Below are 26,958 nucleotides of genomic sequence, written 5' to 3' on the forward strand. Positions count from 1 at the left end.
TTATGTTTTAAATTGTTGATAATTCCACTTTATCGATTTGCACACAGCTCCTATACCCCAATGATAGTGGCACGTGGGCAGTAATTTTCAACCTGGCAGAGCGATCCGCGTCTGATCCAGAACCTGCCCAATTTTCGTTCCAGTGAAGGACAATTAATCCCGTGATGTGATGTGCATGACATCACGTCACGTGGGACGGGCACACTACAAAATGATTACTGCCGCACAGCCAGGAGATCTGGAGCAAATCTGATTGCATCCTCGATCACACAATCGCCAATTCAATTTAATTGGCCATTACTACCATCCTGAGTCAGCTATGGCAGATTAGACTGGGCACTTGTGTAAATGGATCACATGACAGCTGATCAGCTGCATTAGAGAAACATTTATTTGAAACATCTCAGCTGCATTTAAGTTTGGCTAAAAATTGAACTGAACATTCCATTAAAGCTAAGCTTACATTTGGCCAACCTGCTTCTACCATTACAACAACAGTATTGTGTTTATTTTATTCATGAATCCCCTGGCTACATGATTAAACTGAATAAAAACTAAGCCATAAAATATTTATATTTTACTTGGAACAATTCCTGTGCAAAGAAACAATAGTTCCTTTCAAGCTTAAGCACAAGCTATAGTCTGCATAAGAGTAATTGCATGTACTGAAAATCTAATTATAAAGTTTTCTTAGTTTTGTTAAATTCAGCTGCACCTTAGTTTACTTTTACCCATTGGTAGTTTTAACAGATTATTTATGGATAATTTATTTTTAAATAGGTTAAGATATTCATGAACTTACTTTATTATATTTTTATTAGACAAACAAATTACTTTAGATTCAGCTTTCACATCTGGTCTGGGTCTGACTTGAACCAGCTAGAACCCACTGAACATTAATAAATTAATGTAATTAATTAATCGCTGCAAGCCATTTCAAAATAGTATTAGTTATATTACTATTTTGAAATGGCTTGCATCCGTCCCTCTGTCTTGGAGTTAGCAAAAGGGCATTATGAAACATTAATTCAACTGTTCAAGGTACAGTAGTGTAGTGGTTATGTTTCTTGACTTTCCTGAGGCCTGGACTAATAATCCAGAGAATGTGAGTTCGATTCCCACCATGGGAGTTCGAGAATTTGAATTCAGCTTAAAAAAATCTGGAAATAAAAAGCTGGTATCAGTAGAAGTGACCATGAAGCTGTCGGACTGTCGTAAATGTCCGTCACTACTGTCCTTTAGGGAAGGAAACCTGCCATCCTTACCCCGTCTGGCCCATATGTGACTCTCGTACCACACCAATTGTAAACTGCCGCCTGAAGATGCAAGCTATTCAGTCATTACTACACTGACTGCAGCGGTTCAGGAAGGCGGGCCACCACTGCCTTCTCAGGGCAATCAGGATGGGCAATAAATGCCGGTATTGGCAGCAATGCCCACATCCGGAGAATGAAAATCTATTAAAAATAATCCTATCCCCGATGTCTAGCTCCCTTGCTTTTCAAAGGAATTAACTGGTGTAGTATTAACTACTTTGATGGCAGTCTACCTGTGTGTAAAAAAAAAACCTCCTTAACTTCACCTTATTTGCCAATTTCATATTCATGATCTTTAGTTCTGCAACTACCATTCAAGTTATAAGAACATAAGAAATAGGAGCAGGAGTAGGCCATTTGGCCCCTCGGCCCCTCGAGCCTGCTCTGCCATTCAATAAGATCATGGCTGATCTTCGACCTCAACTCCACTTTCCCACCCGATCCCCATATCCCTAGAGTCCAAAAATCTATCTATCTCAGCTTTGAACATACTCAACGACTCAACATCCACAGCCCTCCGGGGTATAGAATTCCAAAGATTCACAATCCTCTGAGTGAAGAAATTGCTCCTCGTCTCAGTCTTAAATGGCCGACTCCTTATCCTGAGACCATGCCACCAAGTTCCAGATTCTCCAGCCAGGGGAAACAACCTCTCAGCATCTACCCTGTCAAGCCCTCTCAGAATCTTGTATGTTTCAATGAGATCACCTTTCACTCTTCTAAACTCCAGAAGAGTTTAGGCCCATTCTACTTAATCTCTTCTCATAGGACAACCCCTCATCCCAGGAATCAATTTCTGAACCTTTGTTGCACCCCCTCTAAGGCAAATATCTCCTTCTTTAGGTAAGGAAACCAAAACTGTACACAGTATTCCAGGTGAGGTCTCACCAAAGCCCTGTACAATTATACTAAGACTTCCTTACTCTTGTACTCCAACCCCCTTGCAATAAAGGCCAACAGGCCATTTGCCTTCCTAATTGCTTGCTATATCTGCATTCTAACTTTTTGTGTTTCTTGTATGAAGACATCCAAATCACTCTGAACACCAACATTGTCCTCCTCACAACTTACTTTCCCACCTAGCTTTGTATTGTCAGCAAACTTGGATACATTACACTCGGTCCCTTCATCTAAGTCATTAATATAGATTGTAAATAACTGAGGCCCAAGCACTGTTCCTTGCAGCACCCCACTAGTTTCAGCCTGCCAACCTGAAAATGACCCGTTTATTCCTACTCTCTGTTTTCTGTCCATTAACCAATCCTCTATCCATGCTAATATATTACCCCCAACTCCATGAGCTCTTATCTTGTGCAACAACCTTTATGTGGCTCCTTATCGAATGCCTTTTGAAAATCCAAATATACTATTGGTTCCCCTTTATCTACCCATGCTAGTTACATCCTCAAAAAACTCTTAATAGATTTGTCAAACAGGATTTCCCTTTCATAAAAGCATGTTGACTCTGCCTAATCATATTATGTTGTTCTTCCTTAATAATGGATTCCAGCATTTTCCCAATGGCTGATGTCAGGCTAACTGGCCTGTAGTTCCCTGTTTTCTCTCTCCTTCCTTTTTTGAATAGTGGTGTAACATTTGCTACCTTCCAATCCGTTGGGACTGTTCTAGAATCTAGGGAATTTTGGAAGATCATAACCAATGCATCCACTATCTCTGCAGCCACCTCTTTTAGAACCTTAGGATGTAGGCCATTAGGTCCAGGGGATTTATCGCCTCTTATTCCCATAAGTTTCTCCAGTACTTTTTCTCTACTGATATTAATTACTTTAAGTTCCTCACTCTCATTAACCCCTTGGTTCCCTATTATTTCTGGTATGCTTTTTGCATCTTCGACTGTGAAGGCAGATACAAAATATTTGTTAAACGTCTCTGCCATTTCTTTATTCCCCATTATAATTTCTCCTGTCTCAGCCTCAAAGGGACCAACATTTACTTTTGCTACTCTCTTCCTTTTTACATACTTGTAGAAGCTCTTACAATCCATTTTTGTATTTCTTGCTAGTTACTTTCATATTCTATTTTCTCCCTTATCATCAATTTTTTGGTTATCCTTTGCGAGTTTCTAAAACTCTCCCAATCCTCAGGCTAACTACTCTTCTTCGCAACATTATAGGCTTCTTCTTTTAATGGATAACTCACTTTTCCCATGGAGTTTTTATTTCTCAATGGAATGTATATTCATTGAGAATATTGAATATTTTTTTGTATGTTTGCCATTGATTATCTACCATTATACCTTTTAATTTAATTTCCCAATCTACCTAAGCCAACTCGCCCTTCATACCTATGTAATTGGCTTTATTTAAGTTTAAGACTCTAGTTTCGGACTTAAGTACGTCACTCTCAAACTCAATGTGAAATTCTATCATATTATGATCACTCTTCCCCAGAGGATCCTTTACTGTGAGATCACTAATTAACCCTGTCTCATTATACAATACAAGATCTAAAATAGCCTGTTCCCTGGTTGGTTCCATGATGTATTGTTCTAGGAAACTGTCTCGAATGCATTCTATGAACTCGTCCTCCAGACTGCCTTCGTCAATTTGATTTGTCCAGTCGATATGAAGCTTGAAGTCCCCCACAATTATTGCATAACTTTTGTTACCAGCTTCTATTATTTCTTGATTAATACTCTGTCCAACAGTATAGCTACTGTTAGGAGGCCTATAAACTACTCCCACCAGTGTTTTCTGCCCCTTGTTATTTCTTATTTCCACCCATACTGATTCTACTTCCTGATCCTTCGAGCCAAGATCCTTTCTCACCACTGTCCTTATGTCATCCTTTATTATCAGGGCTACCTCCACTCCTTTTCCATTCTGCCTATCTTTTCGAAATGTCAAGTACCCTGGAATATTTAGTTCCCAATCTTGGTCACTTTGCAACCAAGTCTCCGTATTCGCTATTAGATCAAACCCATTTATCTCTATTTTGACACTAATTCGTCTATCTTGTTACAAATGCTTCGTACAGATAAAGAGCCTTTCATTTTTACTTTTTACTATTATTCCCTGCGTTGGCCTTATTCGCTGATGCACTATTACCGTTAAACTCTCTGTCACTTCCTGCCACACTCTGCTTATCTTTACCCAAATCGCTACACTTCTCTGTTGCCTTGACTTTTCTCTTTTGATTTCTAAATTTCCCCTCACCTGACCCATCCCCCCACCCCTTTTTAGTTTAAAGCCCGATCTATAGCCCTAGTTATTCAATTCGCCATGACACTGGTCCCAGCTCGGTTAAAGTGGAGCCTGTCCAAGTGGAACAGCTCCCTCTTTACCCAGTACTGGTGCCAGTGCCCAATGAATCAAAACCCCTTCCTCCCACACCATAGTTTGAGCCATGCATTTAGCTCTTTGATCTGTTTGTCCCTATGCCAATTTGCAAGTGGCTCAGGTAGCAATCCAGAGATTATTACCTTCGAGGTTCTGCTTATCAATTTGGATCCTAGCTCCTCAAACTGCCTCAGCAGAACCTCATTCCTAGTTTTACCTATGTGGTTGGTTCCTACATGGACCACGACAACTGGATCCTCCCCCTCATGCTCCAAGTTCTTTTCCTGCCACGAATAGATATCCTTAACCCTCGCAACACGCAGGCAACACAGCCTTCGGGACTGTCAGTCGCGGCTGCAAAGAACAGTGTCTATTCCCCTGACTATACTACCCCCTACCACTACCACATTCCTTTTTACTCCACCCACATGAATGGCCTCCTGTACTACGGTGCCATGGTCAGTTTGCCGATCCTCCCTGCAGCCCTTGTTCTCATCCACACAGGTAGCAAGTACCTTCTACCTGCTGGACAAGGTCAAGGGCTAAGGCTCCTGCATCACTACATCCTGGGTCCCCATACCTGCCTGACTCGCAGTCTCACTCTTCTGTTCCTGACCACTGAACAAATCTAAACTACCATCTGTCTAAGAGGTGTGACTGCCTCCTGGATCAAAGTGTCCAGATAACTCTCCCCTTCCCGGATGCATCGCAATGTCTGCAGCTCGGACTCCAGCTCAACAACTCTGAGCCGAAATTCCCCGAGCTGCAGACACTTACTGCAGATGTGGTTTCCTGGGATCACGCTGGTCTCCATAAACTCTCACATGCTGCAGTTACGACACACCACCTGCCCTGCCATCCCTGTCTAACCTATATAATCTGCTTAACCTTGCTATCAATTCCTTTGAATATTACAAGGGCACATTTTCCTTTCTAGAGTAGACTATCATTCTACATATGAACTCAGCTATACACAGATGGTAAGTCATTAATATAGATAAGAAAAAAATTAGATATTTTAGCATGGAGCCCTAGGGACATCCACAGCTACACTCAACCTGGCCTCCTACTGTCAAACAAAGCGATACCATTAAGAATGACTTGAACTGTTTAATAATGACTGTTTAGATTTAGTTCAGCTGATTTACTTAATCATTTGATTAATTTAATCTAATTCCTTCTTATACCCCATTCATACTATAGGAACATAATAGAGCCAGTCACCTTGGAGCCACATTGGCCTATTTATACTGTGGCAGCACTGGAACAACTGCATATGCATCAAGTGTGGTGACTTAGCAGTCACAAACTCAACTGTAAAGTACACTACGATCTTGAGCATGCCCCATTACTATAAAGTTGTATTTGCAATTTTAATAATCTGATCCACAGATCTTCCCCACGATTCGGGAATCTCTGTACTGTCCAGCAATGAGAAAATGAAATGCTGGATACAATGTCAAGTGCAGCTGGTAGGAGTCAGGTGAGTGCCAGGCCAACAGAGGCCCATATAGGGCCTCTGGAAGTACATATGCTGCCACCATTGGTAAATAGTGGCAAAATAAATGCGATGTTAGGATTCAGAAACAAGGATCACTCAAAACATTCGAGAGAAACCCTAATGTCATGTGTCAAGAAATTCAGTAATCTGCTTTTAAGTTCTTCTTTCCAAGAGTTTCAGATTAAGTCAACAGTTATGAATTTGGGCGGCTCATATTCAAATTAATATTTATCTCAAAGTATTAGTATGAGTTTCGATGTCAAGTTGTGGATCATACACTTGCGGTGTCTCAGGATAGGATAGTTACATTGCTTCTGTTTTAATAATGCACTTCCGCTTTTATTTAAATACAAATCATACAGTCCTTCACAAATTTACCTTAAATAGGTTTTGCATGATCTCAATAGATTGTTCCAGAAACCTGTTTCCTTGAAGATGTGATATAAAGAAGTCAGTGATAATGAAGTGTGCACTTATGCAGATTGCTTCAGAATCTCACAGGAACGAATGCATACAACATTGTTAAAAATGCCTTCAATCAAAATAAGAATACATCCATTTCATTACTTCAAAAAACCCTAAATCCTCCAGATGATTCGAGACAAGTAATATTCAGGATGTTGTTATTAGTTGTTACCAGGTTAATGAACAAAATGATCATTACTGATTTCTTCCATGAAGCTCTGTTAAACTCCAAAGACTCTATTTATATTGTGAGGCTGCGGAATGCACAACTGGAGTTAGTGATTGAAGCAGAGACCATGTCAACATTTAAGAACAGGTTAGCTAGTTGGTTGAAGGAAAGGGTGGGGGGGGGGTAAAGGGCTATGGGAACAGAGTGGGCACATGGGCTTAGGACTACTACTCATGTGGAGGTTACATATTAACATGGATTGGTTAGGCTTTTCAGTATTAACAAGAGACTCAAAATAACTTGCCATCACACATTTGCTTATGCTCGTGAAGTTCACCTCTTGTTTTTTTTATATAGTTGTAGGGGAATTTTCTGCTCATCAAGGTGAAGAATCTCAGTGTTGGGAAAAAGAACATTTTTCCCCTGTTGGAATCAAGAGTCAGTATCCTGTGCTCCCAGGTCACAAGCTACATTCAGGGCAAAGCTCCCTTTACACGGTGCCAAAATGGCATAAAAAATATGCAGTGGGATACGAGTTCATGACCTCTTCATGCATTAATAAGAAAATCCTTCGTCTGCTATTTTAACAGAGGCCTTAATCCTTTTAAAATAAACATTAATCCATTCAGTATTTGTGCACTCGTATACCATGGTGTAATTTTAAGGCCAATGTGCCTTCGTTGTAACATCAGTATACTATTTCCTCTCAACAAATGCGACACCTTTATTTTCAACACCAACCATGGTCTCTCTGATCGAGGCTAGTAATCTAATACCAATTGGTATCATGTTACAAATTGGGTTCAGACTGCCCAAATTTACTTCATTCAGGATCTTTACTTCCAGTCAGAGAGTGACAGCATCTTCTCATCCCTTCAGTTTGGAGTGATTTCAAGGGGCAGCGTTAAAACAAAGTCTCAAATTCATCTTCTTAAATAACATAATTGTTACAAAATGAGCACTACTTCAACACAGATCAATTTGCACCAGAAGATAAAGCATATTTGAACAGAATAGAATCTGTTCTCTATTAAACCAGGGAATTAGTTTCTGTATTAGATCAAAAAACTTACACGACATTCTTGGGATTCTGATTTGAGCACTGCTGATTCCATCACCACCATCGCTGAATGTCTTCACTTCAATGAAATAATCAGCATCATCGGGGAGTAGAAGCTCCACAGATGTGTTATTGGTTTCTATCACCTTGGTACTGCTCTGTCTGTTATTTCTGTATAAAACCTGTAAAGGTACAGAGCACACACAAGAGTTATTCATAAAACACTGACAAGAACTGACATTTATGTGTCACTGAGCTTTTCTGTTTCTTCTACACCAAGATGGACAATGGTTATGTATGGGGCCATAAGGTTTCATTGGGTATTTCAATCATACGTTTTCACTGGGTAGGTTTGATTTTTAGGCATCTGTTTAAGTTTGTAGGCCAGCATTGTCAGCTGAATTCCTGTGAGTTGTTATATAGCACTGTCCAATATTTTTGCATGTAATCCTTTGTAGATTCTGGGCTTCAGTGCACCTTTGATGTTACCAGGTTTTCTTGTTCCTGCCTGGGGAGAGCAAGCTGAGTGCATCATTCTCCCCCTTTTATATATATTCAATACTGGACTCCAGTCTCGACCGTGTGCTGGGATTTGCTGTGTAATATGGAGACAAACCAGGGCGTGGAATTGACTCCCCCCATTTACTTTCAAGGAACAGGTGGCCTTAACCTAATGTAGACCCTAATTGTGGGTGTACGCTGTCATTGGTTCCCTGCAGGACCCAATTTTATACTCAGGCTTACAGCCAGCTTGGGGGGACAAGCATGCCTCTGTAGTTGGCTGCACACCTGTACGGTAAAAGATCTCTACTGGCAAGTCGCAGAAAAGACATTGCCCCTGTCTTATTTCAGGGTTACCACGGAGAAGCGGGAGAACTCCCGTGGAAATACACCCCAACGTTCTGAAACTGGACTGAGGGAGTGGGCTCCAAATGAATGAACTGAGATATGAAAAGTAAAAGCACACTGAGACGTGGCAATCCAAGGCCACAGAGCAAGAAAAAAAAAGTTAAACCAAAAATGAGTGTCTAGATTTCTTTGAAGAGGAAGAATTATCAATAGCACTCCTTTTAAAAATCTTACCGTTAAAATTAATAACTTTAATATCCTTCTAATTTTTAAAACATTTCTGATGGGGTTTTGTATTATTTAAACAGTGCTTTGAAGGTTGCTGAGTCCAGCATTGATGAAAGAGCTGAACTGTCATCAGTGGGTGCACTCCTCAATCTAGGGGATGACAATTAAGGCCATTTGAAGTGTGTACACATTTGTTTTGAATGTTTTGCTAATTTTCTTTGTTCACTGAGATGTTCATGCTGAGGAATGAAACATTTCTCCAAGTTTTTCACTCAGTGTCAGCCTGGAGCACCCCCAGGTATTGCATGGATTAATTTCTGGTTAAAATTTACTCTAGCTATTCTAGTGATACACTTCAACCTCAAGAAAAGAACCTGTAACAGTGGGACAATTTTTAAAGACCTTTTTCTAATTTGAAATTCTGTGCATACACCAGAATTGATTTGTATTGCACCATTCTGCAGTCAGCCTCCACTGCTGTCTGATCCTGTAGCAGCCATCTGGCCTTCTCTGATCTCTAGAGTTTAGAAGGTCTCTAAATGGATGCAAAGCCATTTTGATCAGCTGGACTGTGAGATGTGAGCATAGATCTTTGGTGTGTGTGTGTGTGTGAGTGTGGAGCTGAGTGAGCTGAAGCTGCTCAACTGTCAGAAATCTGTAGTGGTTTATGTTTGGTAAATTATATAAAGACAAAAATGTTACTTGTTACAAAGTAGTGGTGTCAGGGTGAGCAATGGGAGAGAAAAAGCAGCAGCAGATTGCACATTATTATTTATTATTACCTAGAGAGACAGGGTAGCAACATCAGAGAAACAGCTCACAGTGTGATATGCCCTGATGCCTCAGAAAGTTACTGCCCATCTTTTGTTTCATCTTACTGAAATTACTATATCCGTTATCCATCTATTTAATTTATTAAAAACGGCAGCATGCATTTTCACCACACTTCCTGTATCACACTTTCTTATATGTAAATATTTGTAGTTGAACAATTTAATTTTTCTATTTGTAAAACAGCAACAACCAACAACTCCAAGTACATGCAGTGAGGATAAATGTACCAATAAAAAAGCAGAAACTGAACCAATCGAAAAAAAATCTAACCGCAAGTTCTTTCTTGCTATCAAAAACATTTACCAAAGCAGGACTAAGATAAAATGGTTGAAGAACTTGTATTCTTAAGATGATGCTCAGTGCGATGCACCTGAAAAGCTAGAGGCACAATTGTGTGCATAGCTTCAAACCAAGTGAATAACCTGTAGTTCTTCTGTTTCAATAATGTACTTTTATTTATGTTAACATTCATATCCTGAACTACAGCTGAATTTAGTCACGCAGAGGGAAGAAAAGGTTTACAGTAACTTGAAAGTGGACTGGGTTACTAACTAAAAATAATAATTTTAAATGATTTGCTGTAATAAGAAAGAACAGAGTTTTTAATCTTCACAAGATTCAAGGCCTTCTGCAAATATCTGTGAATGTCTATTTGTGGGGTACAGTACGGGTGTGAACCAGTTAAACTGTCCGTAGTACACTGAATAGTACAATCTCATTTCTCTCCAAATAATCTTAGACCTCAAGTAAGACAAGTTATACCAAACAAATCCTGTGGAGAGTTGGTCTCCCATTTGTTCAAAATATGCCAAGTGGAAAAAGCAGCTAACTGAATAAAGTGCAATGCTGGTGGCAATTTAAAAAGGATTTACATTTCATCAGGGATTTCTCAAAACTAATGATTTTATTGCACGCAAGTTGTGACAAATATAGGATTTTTTCAGCATCACCCAAGGGATCTTTAGAACAGCACGCACTATATGATACAATGACAATAATATTCTGTTTTTCAAACTCTCAACTGGTACTCTTATAGATTACTAGAATTACTTACTTTATATCCTGTCACTTCAGATTCATTTTCCATTGCTTTGACGTGATCCCAGTTTAAAACAACTCTGGAGCTAGCTGATTCCCACCATATTTTTCCAGGTGCTTGGCTTGGTGCTGCAACATAGTGAAATAGTGAGTCAACATATCGTATCAGTGAAAGAGTACCGCGCGTGCCAGGAGCTTTGCGTTTTGCAGGTACTGGAATTCTAAAGTACAGTGACACAGAACTGACACTGTACATGAGAAAGGCATTTTGGAGGAAACCAATGTATCTGAAACTGAATTAGTCTAAACATGACTCAAATGCAAGTTTTTGTAATAAACCCAGAATCTCTGCATTTGGACCCTGTTGGTTTAGCTTAATATGCAGTGTATTGTGGCTGATAAGCTTTCTGAGCCCTAAGATTTGTTTCGACATAACAGGTGAGCAACAGAATGGATCTAGAGGCAATGAGACAGGTCTTTGTTCCAGGTTCTGTGCCACTGCTCACGACACTGAGAAGCACAGGAGTAATGACATCCATACACTGGGGCACAGCCTGTGCTTCCCATCCCAGCACCTAATCTCTCCGATGTGCATCTTCCTGTCAGCTCAGCTGATGTGGTTGGCAGATGAACATATTCCAAACACTCTCCTGCTCTGGTGAGGGGACCAGAGTTCATGTTAAAATGATGCAATGGTTTCAGCCAGGTTTCTGTCAAGTGAAATTCAATCTCCCTTCAATGGTTGACCCATTAATGTAATGGTCCGATATGAGTTCTAAATCACACCCCGCTGTGCAAGAGAATGGCATAGTTTGTAATACTGGAGCTTTTCAATATTCTTTAAGGACAGGGTTTGAACCCAGATTTGGCTCTCTAATTTCATATTTGTCCTTTTTCTGCAATTTCTGTCAATCATGATGAAGTAATGTCAAAAAATTGTTTGCATTTCTAGGAACATCGGAACAGGAGTAGGCCTTTCAGTCCCTCTGGCGTGCTCCTCCATTCAATTAGATCATGGCTGATCTAACACAAAAGAAAAATACTGCGGATGCTGGAAATCTAATTAGATCATGGCTGATCTAATTCTTTAGACATACTTCATTCTTTAACATACAGTGCCTGGCTAAAAAGCAAAAACATCCCACATCTTGACAAAAACAGTTAAAAAATGACAAAGAGGCAACCTAGAAACTCCATAACTTGTTGATGAGCTGTGACTTTCCAGTGCGAGCAACAGACAGAAATTGTACAGCTTCACAGCATCAGTCCCATCACATATAACATGTCCATAGTCTTGTTGGGGTTCTAAAAAGTCCAAAAGTGCTTTAAAAACAGAATCTTTTCTAACAAAAAACATGTATACAAGTTGTCATTGTGTTGCTTTTCTTTTTGGAAATTAGGCCATAAGTGACCATAGGTCAAGTGTCAGCTTGGGGCCCAGTAGCACTCTTGCCTCTGAGTTAGAAACTCATTGGTTGAAGCCCCACTCCAGAACATGAGTACATAACCAAGGCTAACACTTCAATGTGGTACTGAAGGGATGCTACATTGTCAGAGCTGTTTTGCTTTGTTTTGGATGAGAAGTTAAACCGAGGCCCTGGTCTATCTGTTCAGGTTGATGTAAAAGATCCTCCACTGTCATTTGAGATGGAACATGGGGTTTTGGCTAACATTTAGCCCTTAACCAACATCACCAACACAGATTAACTGGTCATTTATCCATTTGCTGTTTGTGGGAATTTGCCTACACAACAGCAGTGACCACACTTCAAAAGGTAATTCATTGGTTGTGAAGCACTTTGAGGTCCCTAAGAATGTGAAAGGTGCTATATAAATGCAAGTTCTTGATTTCTTTCTTTAGTTAGTAAACTCAAGATTACTGTCGTGAAGAAAAAAAGAAAAATTGTGAACACTGGAAATCTGAAGTAGAAACAAAAAGTGCTGGAAAGCAAGTTGAATATTACAGGGAGACCCTTTGTCAGCATTACTTTTGTGAATACAGCCACTGATACAGCTTCAAATAAGGAGATTACAGGTTTTCACTCTATTAGAGAATTTAGGAGGCAAAGATTGACAAGAAAACCCATTTATAAAACACTTCAGTATTGAAGTAATTTATCATTCTATTACTGAAATACTCACGTGGTTTCTTAGTTGTGACATTAACTGGAAGACTGGCAGGTCCTGTTCCAGCACTGCTGTATGCTTTAACTGCCAGGTAATACAGGGTGCTGCCCTTCAATCCTGTGACTCTTGCCGAAGTGATGTTTCCATTTGATCTCAATTTGTCTGCTATCTCTTCATTCTCATCATCCGCCCAGTACCATACCTTAAGAACAAAATACAAAAGGTGAAATAATCGGTGAACAAGTAAGAATTAATCTGAAGCAGAGTAACATCCTGTCACAAATCACAGAGTTCAACAGAAAACTGTAAAGACCATGCCAAAAAACTGATGGCAGCATTGTACGGCAAACAGTGAAGGCATTATCATCATCAGACAACACAGCAAGACATTCAAAAGAGATATTGACTGATAACCTCCTGCCACTATTTACAACTAACCTGATAAAATCATAATTGTAAAGCAAATTGAAAAAATGACCTATTGCCTGTACAATACTGTGATCTGTAAACCCTAGCTTATGCATTATCAAAAGCTGTGAAGGATGGCTGAGTTTTGGGTGCTCCTACTAATATGTTTATCAGTATTTAAATATTCTCTAAAAGCAAAAAAATGGCCAAATTGGTTAGATTCACATGGTAGCTATAACAATCAGTAGTCATTTACATTTAAAAGGCCTAACAGAAATCATAAGCAAAAACATGATAGTATCAGCGATGAATAAATATGTTAAATAAAGATGTCACTTAAAGCCCATTTACTCTCTATTTTTCAATGTTTCCTACCATCTTCGGCCAGTTTCTTTGTACCCACGAGTACAGCTCCTCCACTGTGGAGAAGTTACAACTTTCTCAAAATGTAATCCTTACATTCTTAAAGACACAGTGGCACCTGTAATTTTACTCTAATTTCTCAGTCACATTAACTGAGGGAATAGGTTTTTCTAAAGTGGCACTTTTGGATGTTAATGTCTATCAATTAATTCCATGACAAAGTCATTTAGGACTTGGTTCTGCAAACAGCATTCTGTAAAGGAACCCCAATGAGCACCTGATTTTAGAGATAAAATCAAATTCGAGATGGTGCACCTGAACTGAAATGAAAAATAAATGAAAACCCACGGTTTCTCAAATTAGATATTTGAAGATTTTTAGATATTGTCCAAATTCGCATTTAGGTCACCTGTTCTTTAAAAAAAAACTGCAGTGTGTATGTGAGGAAGTACGTGTGCACAATCATATCCCTACATTTCTCTCCCATCACAATCGACAGTAAGTGAGAGACTACCATTTATGCTGGAGAGACACAGGCTAAAGTAGGTGCCTATTTGGATTTTAATTAATAAAAATGAGAATACCTCGTTGGTCAAGTATGTCTGTGGGAGAGAGGGGAGAGGGTACAGTCTAATCTCTAGCAGTGGGGGAGTACCCATCAATGCCAGGCTGATTGTCTCAGGGGAGTCTACATTTGTACCCAGGAGTGTCGATCTAGGAATCTGTTGCAGTACAGTGGGAATGTGTCTGTGGGGCAGACTTGTGAACTGCTTGGTTGATGGGACTGAGATGGGATTCTTAGATGTGGCTTTTGGATTACCCAGATTTTGGACTTCTACAGCTCAATTCAAAGTGATATGCTGAAGAAAATTACATTTTCAAAGGAATTTTAGCTGTTCAGAAATAATTCTACAGTCATTAGGTGCATCAGGCATCATACACTATTTGGACAGTACTTGGCTTTTCAAAGTTTTATGGTAACTATATGACAGAACAAATGTAAAAAACTGATTCTGTAATGACTTGAGGTCCAAGAACTCACCTTTGTCAAGGAAGACAGACCAGTCAAAGTAACTTTTCTTTTAATTTATATAAAACTCTTTGAGCAGGTCCAAGTTATTGTAAACAAAATTGCCTGCAACCATGTTATTTCTATTTGGTTTAGAAATTTCTGATATTAAAGTGGAAACTGTTGGGAGTGGGAGTTCAAAATATTGAAGTATATAGAACTTGACACTAAGTGATGTTATAGACACCAACAATTCTATGGACATTCACCCAGTAACAGTCGATCTAAACTTATATCTCCTTAGTTACTTAACCTTGATATAGATTGACCTTTTGGCAATTATTTAACAGCAAAAGGCAATTTGTACTGTGTAATATATCATAATTCTTTCACATTCATTAGGCAGGTAACTTTGCATAAAAATGAATTGGCTTGCTTTTCCACTGACTCTTCAGGCCAGCGACTTGACTCATTATAGATTCATTTTAAAAGATAAATTATTCCCCATAGACCCTGTTGATTTGCATAAACTTTAGCTGTAATTAGACAAATTCCTTCCCTCCTTCAGAACTAATTATAGAAATAATTTTTCTTACCTCATAACCCCGCACTTTTCCTTTGCTTGTCTCCCAAGGAACAGCTTCCCAGAAAACTTGCACTTCTGAAGCTGACAGGCTTCTGGCTGACACATTGAATGGTGCAACAGTGGGTTCTAGGTTACAAGGAGGAGAAGCCCATTAACACTGTAGGGACAAAGACAATTCTAAGAGCATTAACCATTTGTTGACCCTGTGTCACCAGTTCTGAAGGCAACAGGTAGGTTTTCTCAGCAAACCTGTGAGAACAAGTACCTGTAGATCAGGTTTCACAGTTTAATGATATATAAGTGAGTTTCATTGTCATTAACAAAACTCATCAAGAAAGAGGCCATTAGTGAAGCAGGAAGCCTGGGGGCTGCCAACATCAAGCTCGATCTAAATTATAAATACATTTCTGTATTTTCCAAACCCACACACACAATCATTTACTTATGATAGGCTGGATTCTCCTCTTCACTCACAAAAAATGGGAGAAATCCTCACTTGTCATAATAATTTATGACCATTAAATGGAAATGCATGAAAGCCAGATTTGGTAAAGTGCACTTTGTGAAATTGTAATTTTGTTGGTGGGATTGAAAAATAGTAGCTGATCATGGTGCAAATGCAATAGTAACCTTTCAATGCTTCTCAAGCACCTAACCAGCATTTAACTGCTTTAAATGTCAAAAAAGTTGGTCGTTGTAGCTGTGGAGTCCACATATCTTGAGGATAATGACTTCATACAAATTGAGAAAAAAAAACAATTTAATAACCAGGCCTTGTATATATTCATAACCTTTGTAAAGGAACACCACCATCAGAAGGCGGCTACCAAATATGCTAAGGATGCATCAAGCACTACAAATTTGTCACTGAAAGAATGAATTTGGTGTTAACCACTCAAAGGATCTGGTAGAGAGTTCAGAAGATGTCACGCGCCTTAAAGAAGAGCTCAAAGATCAGATGTGGATATTATTGTAAAATGGCAGCACAGAACATATATGAAGGAAAATAATAATTGTTAAAGATAATTGCAAAAAATGTTGTAGTTACACTGACAACTGTTAACAAGTATGTGGCATGTAAAGTGAAAGTGAAACTAATAAATTACATTATAAATGCCATGATGGGAAAGAGAATATACTGCAGGAAGAAACTTCCATTGGCCAAATCACCCTATCTCAATCTCCACTGCTCTTAGGAGGACATAGCCAGGTGGACCATAAGAAGAGGAAGAGCCCACTAAGTACGAGCAAGCAATAGTTTACTTACTCAGGAGGGAACGCCTGGAAGGCTTTGGAACTGCAGAGATTGGAGGGGTGTGAAGAACTATTGGTATGTATCATATTAATCATATATCGTATGATTTTTACAATATATTTTGCAGCAGCTATCCATTCACAAAAAATGTGCACACATATGTAATAGTGCATGTAATGACAATACAATACATAAATGGATAACTATGCTTATGCATTATAATGTGCCATCTGTTGTCTTCACAGAACAAAGAGAACTGCTGGTCTACCAGGTGCGCCTGAACAGCATCACTCCTCTGAACACCAACTATCACTATCCTCACCTCTGATTCTCCGACCTGTGCTCCTGTGTGGTGAGGCTCTGCTCAGATAACAAAGTCTTGCTATTTATGTTCCAAAGTAATACATGTCTCAATTGTAAAGGGTTTGAAATCCTACAATAATTCCTCACCCAGTGGCTTCCTCATATTGCTGATGATCTTTGGGAGGAGAATACGTAGAGAATCAGTGCTTCCAAAGGGGAGAAAGAGCCACTCTGAGTTGTTCTCATGTACCTTAGTTAAACAACCTTAGTTACTCAGATAGGCTTAAAGTCTATTCACTTTACAGATGTGTAGACTTCGGGGTGATTTGATAGAAGTATGTGCAATAGTTAAACGACTAGATTGTGTTCTTATTGATAGATTACAGTGATACCAGTAAATTAGGGTGACCTAAGGGATTTGTATCAGGTGTCCTTATTTTCAAGATGGTCATTGTATGTACAGTAAACAGGATGAGCCAAATATTCTGGGATTGGCTGTATCTCCTGCAGTGTTCCTTCTTTTTCACCCTCACCTGGGATCGTGCTTAACTCTGGAGCCCTGCCAGCAGGATGTGATTTCAGTTCATTTTCTGTTTGTTGGGTTTCCCAGTTCACTGCCATCCTGGGGTCCTTTTCCATTGAGGGAAGGATGTCTTGATCCTGGGATCTGCTACGTTGGCAGCCTGCACAGGGCGAGGTGGCTGCTGTAGGGCCAGAGTGCCTGAGAGATCCCAGCCAAATTGGGGGGGGGGGGGCATTAATGTCTTGCAAGCCACTGTTCAGGACCCCCTCCCTCTGTGTGTTGCAGCTACTAATGCTTCAAGGGCTGGGGGGTGGATGGGTAAGGGGCTGTTAGCAGCTCATCAGTACATCCCTGGAATAGAGCCATGCACGCATTCAATCCCATTCAAAACCCAGCATCCATAGCTTTTTCTCAGCCACTATGGATGCTGGTTAAAAAGCTCGCTATTTCCAAAAGCCGTTTTTTTCACCCGATGCCACCTCGCACTTTCCTGTGTGTCCCGTGTTTTAAGTTGTAAATGGACTTGGCGCATTGAAGGCTGATCATAGTTCATAATTTGCAAGTGTCCGTGATTTCAAGGTGCAGCTTGTATCTGTTACAATGTAAGTTATTTGGGACTGTCAATAAGTGTCTGTTTTTTTTGCAGGTGTCCATTTTTTGGTGTATCAGTTTGCACAGGTTTCACTGTATTTCAATATAAGTTACAAGTGAATACAAGTTACACAAGGGTAGGACTAGGTTAGATGTTAGGCAGTTCTTCTTTTCCCAGAGGATAGTAGATCTATGGAACAAGTTTCCAGCTCATGTGGTGAGTGCTGACACTCTGCATACCTTCAGAAGAGAGCTGGACCAACTCCTGGCTGGGGCAGAGATCACATCTTATAAAAGGTAGGCGAAATACCAGGTAACATAATCATGGTCAATGTGGTCTCCTGGACTAGTTTTGATTGCCCAAGGGGGCTGGAGAAGAATTTTCCAGATCTTTTTTCCCTAATTGGCCTTGGGTTTTTATCTGTTTGTTTTCCTCTCCCAGGAGATTGCGTGGCTGCTGGTGGGTGAGGGGGAGTCTAGTCGTGATGCTTCAGGCGTCGCAGCGTGAGGCAGGCTTGGTTGACGTTACTTCTGTATATTTGTATGTACCTTAAGGTGGCTAATTCAAGAGCAGTATTGGTAGAGGCCTGAGGCCAACTTGTCTGCACACCCTTATGAATAGTTAGTGGTGCATTAAAGAGAGAATTAAGATAATTTCAAACTTGCAATATTCAAACATTAAGCAGAAGAAAATCAACTCAAATTACCACCAAAATAAAGAAAATAGAAGTTGAGATGGCATAGTAGTATGGGACTCTGCAGCACTAGTATGTCATACTATTAAATGGTAGCATGCAGGCTGATTTCCTCATTCTGCCAAGTTGTTAAAAATATCCATGGGGTTCTGGGGAAATATTGAGCAGAGGCCAGCTGCCTTAAAAGAGAGAAAAAGAAAAAAAAGAATTGGCAGAAGAATTGTCATCTGGTCACTCTTTCATGCCTCTCATTAGCTACCTGAAGTGTAGCACTGATGCAGGCCTGGGTGAAGTGTAGCACTGGTGCAGGCCTGGGTCCCTCTGAGTGACAAGAGATGTGTGGGCACATCAAAACTGGGGAGAAATACAAGACAAGGGAATTTCATGTCCTCAAGAATTAGAAATGAGTCGATATGTAAAGTAACAACAAAATACACTGGACTATGGCACATGCTCTCCAGCACTTAAACTGACAGTTCCATCACTGAAAATTCTTAAAATTTGAAGGACAGCAGGGAGTTCTTGCAGTCTCCTGGCCAATATTCCTCCCTCAAACAACCCCATCAAAAACAGATTGATGAGTCATCATCTTGTTTGATGCAGCAAACTGATAGAGGTCTTTAAGATTATGAAGGGTTTAATAGAGTAGGTGTAGAGAAGATGTTTCCACATGTCGGGGAGACCAAAACTAGGGGCCATAAATATAAGATAGTTACTAATAAATCCAATAGGGAATTCAGGAGAACTGCCTTTACCCTGAGAGTGGTAAGAATGTGGAACTCACTACCACAAGGAGTAGCTGAAGCGAATAGCATTGATGCATTTAAGGGGAAGCCAGATAAGCATGCGAGGGAGAAAGGAATAAAAGATTATGCTGATAAGGTTAGATGAAGAGGGATATGAGGAGACCCATGTGGACCATAAACACCATTTATGTTGGGCCGAATGGCCTTTTTCTGTGCTGTACATTCTATGTAAACTAGCTGCTGTGTTTACTCTCGTAATAGCAGTGACTTTACCTCAAAAAGTAATTTGTTGATGTGAAACATTTGGGGATGTCTTATTTGTGATATTTATTCCCTCATTATCAGGACTATTGACACAGGTGTTCAGTCGTATAATTTAATGAATTTAGCACAATTTTGAATTTAACCTGCTATTTCATATTCAGAAAAATGACAAACATCTGACAGGAAGTCAACTTGTGAAGCAAAGACAATACAGTGGCTAAGTTACGTGCACAAAATGAAAGATGTCAGACTACTGCGCCAAACACCAAACCTGAAAATGAACAGAAAAGGGAAGCTTGAAGATTAGTCTGGCAAAACACTGTAGGTGGTACCTGTAAGAATATGGTTTAAAACCAAGCATGGTTAATATCCCAACTTGCATAGCTCGCATAGAGCTCCCAAACATCTTAGCAAGAGGGCGGGGGGTGAAGTTCAGCATATCTGTGAGAATAAGGACAGCTCACACAGCAGAACATCAGGAAGGCCATAGAATAGATAACATTAACATCAGAAGGTAGTTTATATCAAGACAACAGATGTGGTTGCTATGAAATCGACATTGGTAGGACCATGCCAGGCCGAATAAGGGGGGCTGTACTCAGATAAGAAGGACGCATTCCTCAGAGGAACATAACAGCTTGTAAACAGAGTTGGAGGTTGAGGTTATTAGCTACGTTACGTAAAACAGCTTGTCTTGAGTTGCTAATGTGGCATCAGCACGATGGGAGGACTTATGACCATAAGGTAAGACCAGCGATACTTGCATACAAAACAACACAGCTGAACAGTATAAAGATAGGGCATGCTCCCTCCTAAAAGTTAGATCACTCAAGAGGGGATGGTTGGAACTCCATTGCCACAGGCAGTCTGTGAAGATTAGGTCTGATCCAACTAGATTCAAAGACATTGATCAGATTGTATTGATTGCTTGTCATTAATGTAATCTGCAGACAGTTGTATTATAACTATAAGACTGTTGAATGAAATGTTGAAGACAGATGTAGTAAAATGCTGCGGCCGTAAATGTGACTCCAGGATGGTATGTTGCCTCCCTCGTGCTAGGGTCAAGGGTGTCACGGAGCGGATGCAGGGCATTCTGGAGGGGGAGGGTGAACAGCCAGTAGTCGTGGTTCATATCGGTACCAACAACATAGGTTAAAAAAAAAGGGATGAGGTCCTGCAAGGTGAATTCAAGAAGTTAGGAGATAAATTAAAAAGCAGGACCTCAAAGGTAGTGATCTCAGGATTACTACCAGTGCCATGTGCTAGTGAGTATGGGAACAGGAGAATAGACCGGATGAATGCGTGGCTGCAGGGATGGTGTAGGAGGGAGGGATTTAGATTCCTGGGACATTGGGACCAGTTCTGGGGAAGGTGGGACCTGTACAAGTGAGACGGGTTACACCTGAGCAGGACTGGGACCAATGTCCTCGCGGGGGTGTTTGCTAGTGCTGTTGGGGAAGGTTTAAACTGGAGTGGCAGGGGGATGGGAACCTGAGCGGGGAGTCAGAAGGGAGTAAAGTTGAGAGCAGCAAGAGAGGGGAAGACCCAGAGGAAATTTACAATACAAATAGTACAAATAGTTGTTCAAGAACAAGTGAATGAGAAAAGCGTAGAGCAGCAGAAAGAAAGTGTACTTTAGGCACGACAGATAGTGAAAACCAAAAGGTGTAAGGGGATTAACCCAGCATCAATGCTGAAGGTCAGGCTGGGGTGTATGGCCCAACTAAGAGTTCCATATACAAATGCACAGAGTATAAGGAATAAATTAAATGAACTACAGGTTCAAAATCAAATTGGAGGGTATGACATGATAGCTATTACTGAGACATGGCTGCAAGATGGTCAGGATTGGGAACTAAATATACCGGGTTATAAGGTCTACAGGAGAGATAGGGAAAATGGAAGAGGAGGCTGAGTAGCCTTAGTGATTAGAGATGAAATCATTTCAATGATAAAGGAGGATATAATGAGAGGTAAGCAGCCAACAGAGACCTTATGGGTTGAATTGAGAAATGGGAAAGGATCTAAGACTATTGTGTATAGGACCCCTGGCAGCAGCTCTGAAGTGCTCGATTGTATAAATGCAGAGATTAGACAAGCGTGTAACAAAGGCATAGTGGCCTTAATGGGGGACTTTAACCTTCACATAGATTGGGAAAAGCAGACTAGCAACTGTCAGAAAGGTAGTGAATTTCTTGAGTGTGTCCGGGATAGTTTTCTACAGTATGTCCTAGAGGCAAAAAGGGGGCAAGCCATACTAGATTTAGTAATGAGTAATGAACCAGATTTAGTTCACGGCTTAACTGTGCGTGAACATCTATCCAATAGCGATCATAACATGATAGAGTTCAATGTAGTGTTTGAAAGGGAAAAAACTGAATCAGTTGCTAAGATTCTAGACTTGGGTAAGGCCGCCTTCAATGGGATGAGACAGAAACTGTCCACAGTAAACTGGGCAAATCTGTTCACGGGAAAACGACTGATGATCAGTGGGAAATGTTTAAAGAAACATTTAACGAGATACAGAACCGGTTTATACCCCTGAGGGGCAAGAACTCTCCTTGCCATAAAAAACAGCCATAGACAACTAAAGAGGGAAGGGACAGTATAAGACGTAAGGAAAGGGCATACAAAAAGGCAAAAAATGGCACAGATCCTGGCGAATGGGAAAGATACAAAGATCAACAAAGGGTCACAAAACAGATAGTAAGAGCTACAAAAAGAGAGTATGAAAAGCAACTTGCAAGGGATATCAAAACCAATACAAAGAACTTTTATAGTTATATTAGGAAAAAGAGGGTGGTCAGGAGCAGTATTGGCCCCTTAAAAACTGAAAGTGGGGATATTGTCAATGACAATGGGGAAATGGCGGACATGTTGAACAATTACTTTGCGGTGGTATTTACAGTAGAAAAAGAGGATAGCATGCCAGAAATCTCAAGAAAACTAATATTGAATCGGGGACAGGGACTCAATAAAATTAACCTAAGTAAAGCAACAGTAATGAAGAAAATAATAGCACTAAAGAGTGACAAATCCCCAGGACCAGATGGTTTCCATCCCAGGGTTTTAAAGGAAGTAGGTGAGCACATTGCAGATGCCCTAACTATAATCTTTCAAAGTTCTCCAGATTCAAGAACTGTCCCTCTAGATTGGAAAGTTGCACATGTCACTCCGGTTTTTAAGAAAGGAGAGGGAAATGGGGAATTGTAGATCAGTTAGCCTAACATCTGTTGTGGGGAAAATGCTGGAGTCTATAATTAAGGATAGGGTGACTGAACACCTCGAGAATTTTCAGTTAATCAGAGAGAGCCAGCATGGATTTGTGAAAGGTAGGCTGTGCCTGACAAACCTGATTGAATTTTTTGAAGAGGTGACTAAAGTAGTGGACGGGGGAATGTCAATGGATGTTATTTATATGGACTTCCAGAAGGCATTTGATAAGGTCCCACATAAGAGACTGTTAGCTAAGATAGAAGCCCGTGGAATCGAGGGAAAAGTACGGAATTGGTTCGGAAGTTGAGTGAGTGAAAGGCGACAGAGAGTAGGGATAATGGGTAAGTACTCACATTGGCAGGATGTGACTAGTGGAGTCCCGCAGGGATCTGTCTTGGGGCCTCAATTATTCACAATATTTATTAACGACTTGGATGAAGGCATAGAAAGTCTCATATCTAAGTTTGCCGATGACACAAAGATTGGTAGCATTGTAAGCAGTGTAGATGAAAACATAAAATTACAAACCGATATTGATAGATTAGGTGAATGGGCAAAACTGTGGCAAATGGAATTCAATGTAGACAAATGTGAGGCCATCCACTTTGGATCAAAAAAGGATAGAACAGGGTACTTTCTAAATGGTAAAAAGTTAAAAACAGTGGATGTCCAAAGGGACTTAGGGGTTCAGGTTCATAGATCATTGAAGTGTCATGAACAAGTGCAGAAAATAATCAATAAGGCTAATGGAATGCTGGCCTTTATATCTCGAGGACTAGAGTACAAGGGGACAGAAGTTATGCTGCAGCTATACAAAACCCTGGTGAGCAGTTCTGGGCACTGCACCTTCGGAAGGACATATTGGCCTTGGAGGGAGTGCAGCGTAGGTTTACTAGAATGATACCCAGACTTCAAAGGTTAAGTTACGAGGAGAGATTACACAAATTGGGGTTGTTTTCTCTGGAGTTTAGAAGGTTAAGGGGTGATCTGATCAAAGTTTATAAGATATTAAGGGGAACAAATAGGGTGGATAGAGAGAAACTATTTCCGCTGGTTGGGGATTCTAGGAGTAGGGGGCACAGTCTAAAAATTAGAGCCAGACCTTTCAGGAATGAGATTAGAAAACATTTCTACACACAAAAGGTGGTAGAAGTTTGGAACTCTCTTCCGCAAACGGCAATTGATACTAGCTCAATTGCTAAATTTAAATCTGAGATAGATAGCTTTTTGGCAACCAAATGTATTAAGGGATATGGGCCAAAGGCAGGTATATGGAGCTATATGGATACATACTGTCTTTGAATTGAATCTTTTGATGCCACTGTTGAGGTTGGCAGCATCAAAAATAGATTCTAATCCTGTCTGAGTGAGCAGTGTTGGTGCAAAGATCAGTCATGATCTTATCAAATGGCAGAGCAGGCACAAGGAGCTGAATGGCCTCCTCCTGTTCCTATGTTCCTATGTCAATCTGATTAAAAGTTTGCTATTTTTATAACCACTCAGGGTAGAAGCAAGCAGAACTTATTGTTGAAGGATTAACAACCCATAGTTGCGACAGTAATGGGAGAAATCTGCTAACAGTACCTCTGAGAACCTGACATAATTTGGAAGACATATAGCAGGTAGCCAAAAATAAGGAGGAGAAGAACAGATTGGTGCTGACCCTGTGTATTTAGGGTATAATAAGATCCACAGACAGACTACCTTACTCGTAGCACCAGGCTACAGTTTTATGTGAGGAGACAACATTCAATCCATTAATGTGACATTAGCAATAATGTAAGTCATTAAAAACTCATTGCATTGACCTGCACAACAAACTTGACGGTAGGCTCTGGGTTCAGAAATCTGAAGTGGTGGTGCCGTTAGGAATTTCTTGCTTGCAATCAAGAATTTCCTGTTGGCAAATAAAAGAGCTTGCCTGGCCCTAGAAATACAAGTCTACAGTGAGCATTCAGGGGAGAATGTTTCATAAGAAAGACCACACTTTAAAACTCTCTAAAGTTCTCACTCCAAGTATGGTGGCATACTTATGCTTCAGCTGCCTTCTTTAACTAATTGTAAACAATTTTACAACACCAAGTTATAGTCCAGCAATTTTATTTTAAATTAACTAAGCCATACATACTGTCTTTGTATTGAATCTTTTGATGCCACTGTTGAGGTTGGCAGCATCAAAAATAGATTCTAATCCTGTCTGAGTGAGCAGTGTTGGTGCGAAGTCATCTCTGAGTCCTGCATTGCTTTAAATATAGAGTGGCTTTGATTCCTAACTTACAACAATTTCAAGGCTGTCTTCTACTTACTCTAAAAGTATTTTTGGGGCTTCTCTAATAGTTCAGCTGGTTAAGAAAGTGAGTGCAAAACCTTACAGACCAGGAAGGTCCAGGTTTCGATCCTCATTCTGTGAGGAGTTCACTGTTTGTGGCACGGCAGTGGTAAAGGTGCTCTCATTATCCTAAGCATCCTGAATAAGAGAGGAGATGATTGGCCAGGGTTCGTGGCCCTGGTCACTATCCAGCAACCCTTGCTCGAAGTGTACGTGCGTGGACGTCAGGTGAGGATAGGATCAGGCTTGGTTGTGATACGCCCTATAATTGAGCAATCTGCTGGTGTTCACTGTCTAAGCTCTCACACTAATGGCCATTTGGGTGAGGTATTGCATAAAAACACAGTGTAAGCCTATACAAATGGGTTGCAAGCTCAGCCTGTCTATGGCCAAACACAAAATAGTGGATGTGACCCTACATGCTGCAGATGGTCACTGTTTACATTTGCCACTGGCAGAACCCAGAAGTCGGATGCATCAAGTAAAAGCCTCTATCAAGGGTAGTCATGCTGCCTTTGATGGCATTATTTACTTTACATAGTTTCCTCCAACTGTACTGAATGAACTCTGAAATATAAATTTGTACCTTGAAATAACGTTGATTGGAAATGGGTGACTGACTCATTAGTTTTTTTTTAACCAGTAAAGATCTCACTGATAGTTGGGGGACAACAAACAACAGGATCTATGCACTTGAGTTCATATGTACACAGGCCTGCGGTGCTGCAAGTGGGCAGTGTTATTGTAGCTGTTTCCAAATGCTGTCAGTCAGTATGCACCAACAAATATAATGAATTCCCAGCCTTAATCACCAGTAATATGGAAACAACCTTGGTTGTTCTGACAGTTCGAATATCTGCAGTCTTTCTGAACATCAACTAAAACAGTGCAAATAAACTGCCATGCCTACAGTATTGGTGGAGTATGCAATCACAGTTTTCAACCAGCCGAGGAGAACTAATGGGGCCGGCATTTCTTTTCAACTGGTAATGATTGACTAATTTTATAAAATGCAGCCTGGATTTTCAATGAAAGTTTGAAGAAACAAGTTAAACATGTGGACTGTGGTTTTTCCACTGTGAGCTCATCAACCTGTGATTTGACACCTCCCCCAATTTAATTTAAATGGACAGGAAAATTGTGAGATGGTGCATGTATAAGCAGAAATCACAGGTCATGGGCTATAATCTGGCAGCTATAGGAAAAGTGAAAGTGATGCACAACTATTTGTTGTCTCATTTATGCTAATAGTGACCTTTAGCACACCTTTCTACTGTGTCTTTAGGACCACAGCACTGAAAATCACCAGTGCATTATAATGGCTGCAAAATATAGCTGCCCTTATAATTCAATTACGCCAATCAACAGCAGCAAAGCATTATACCAATAATAATAAGAAAAAGTTGGGTGTGATTTAAGTAATTTTCAAAAGATGCTGTCCTAGATTTTACACTACTTTTTGCTCTGTTAGGATATTGTAACAGTCAAAAGCTGATCAAAATTGGATTATGAGGTCACTTGCTTAGCAACAAAGAATTAACAATACAACTCCTCTTAATTAGTAACAAAGATGACAAGAATGAATGACAACCATTAAAGGCATCTTTGTTTAACAAGCATTCAGGAATCATTATAAAGGGGCATTGTGCTGGCTTGTACTTTCTTATAGAGTACAATTCCATATTTCTATGAATCATGGCATATACCCTATTGCAAGTCATGGTGATGCCATCTGATGATCTAGATTACAACACTTAGTTACATTAAGTGCAATTTAATTT

General features: G+C 40.1%; 1 protein-coding gene across 4 annotated transcripts in view; it reads right to left on the reverse strand.

Moving 5' to 3' along the window:
- Window positions 1-26,958, reverse strand: part of LOC137334260 (contactin-4-like) — a 1,825,202-nt gene that overhangs the window by 85,718 nt on the left and 1,712,526 nt on the right. For all 4 annotated transcript variants that reach the window (XM_067998918.1, XM_067998917.1, XM_067998915.1 and 1 more), the window contains 4 exons: window positions 15,263-15,378; window positions 12,902-13,088; window positions 10,776-10,888; window positions 7,824-7,992 (listed from right to left, as the gene is read on the reverse strand). In XM_067998918.1, the coding sequence (XP_067855019.1) occupies window positions 7,824-7,992; window positions 10,776-10,888; window positions 12,902-13,088; window positions 15,263-15,378 (585 nt within the window). The remainder of the gene's footprint in view (window positions 1-7,823; window positions 7,993-10,775; window positions 10,889-12,901; window positions 13,089-15,262; window positions 15,379-26,958) is intronic.

This window comes from Heptranchias perlo, chromosome 17 (assembly GCF_035084215.1).
Source record: "Heptranchias perlo isolate sHepPer1 chromosome 17, sHepPer1.hap1, whole genome shotgun sequence".
Classification (NCBI taxonomy): domain Eukaryota; kingdom Metazoa; phylum Chordata; class Chondrichthyes; order Hexanchiformes; family Hexanchidae; genus Heptranchias; species Heptranchias perlo.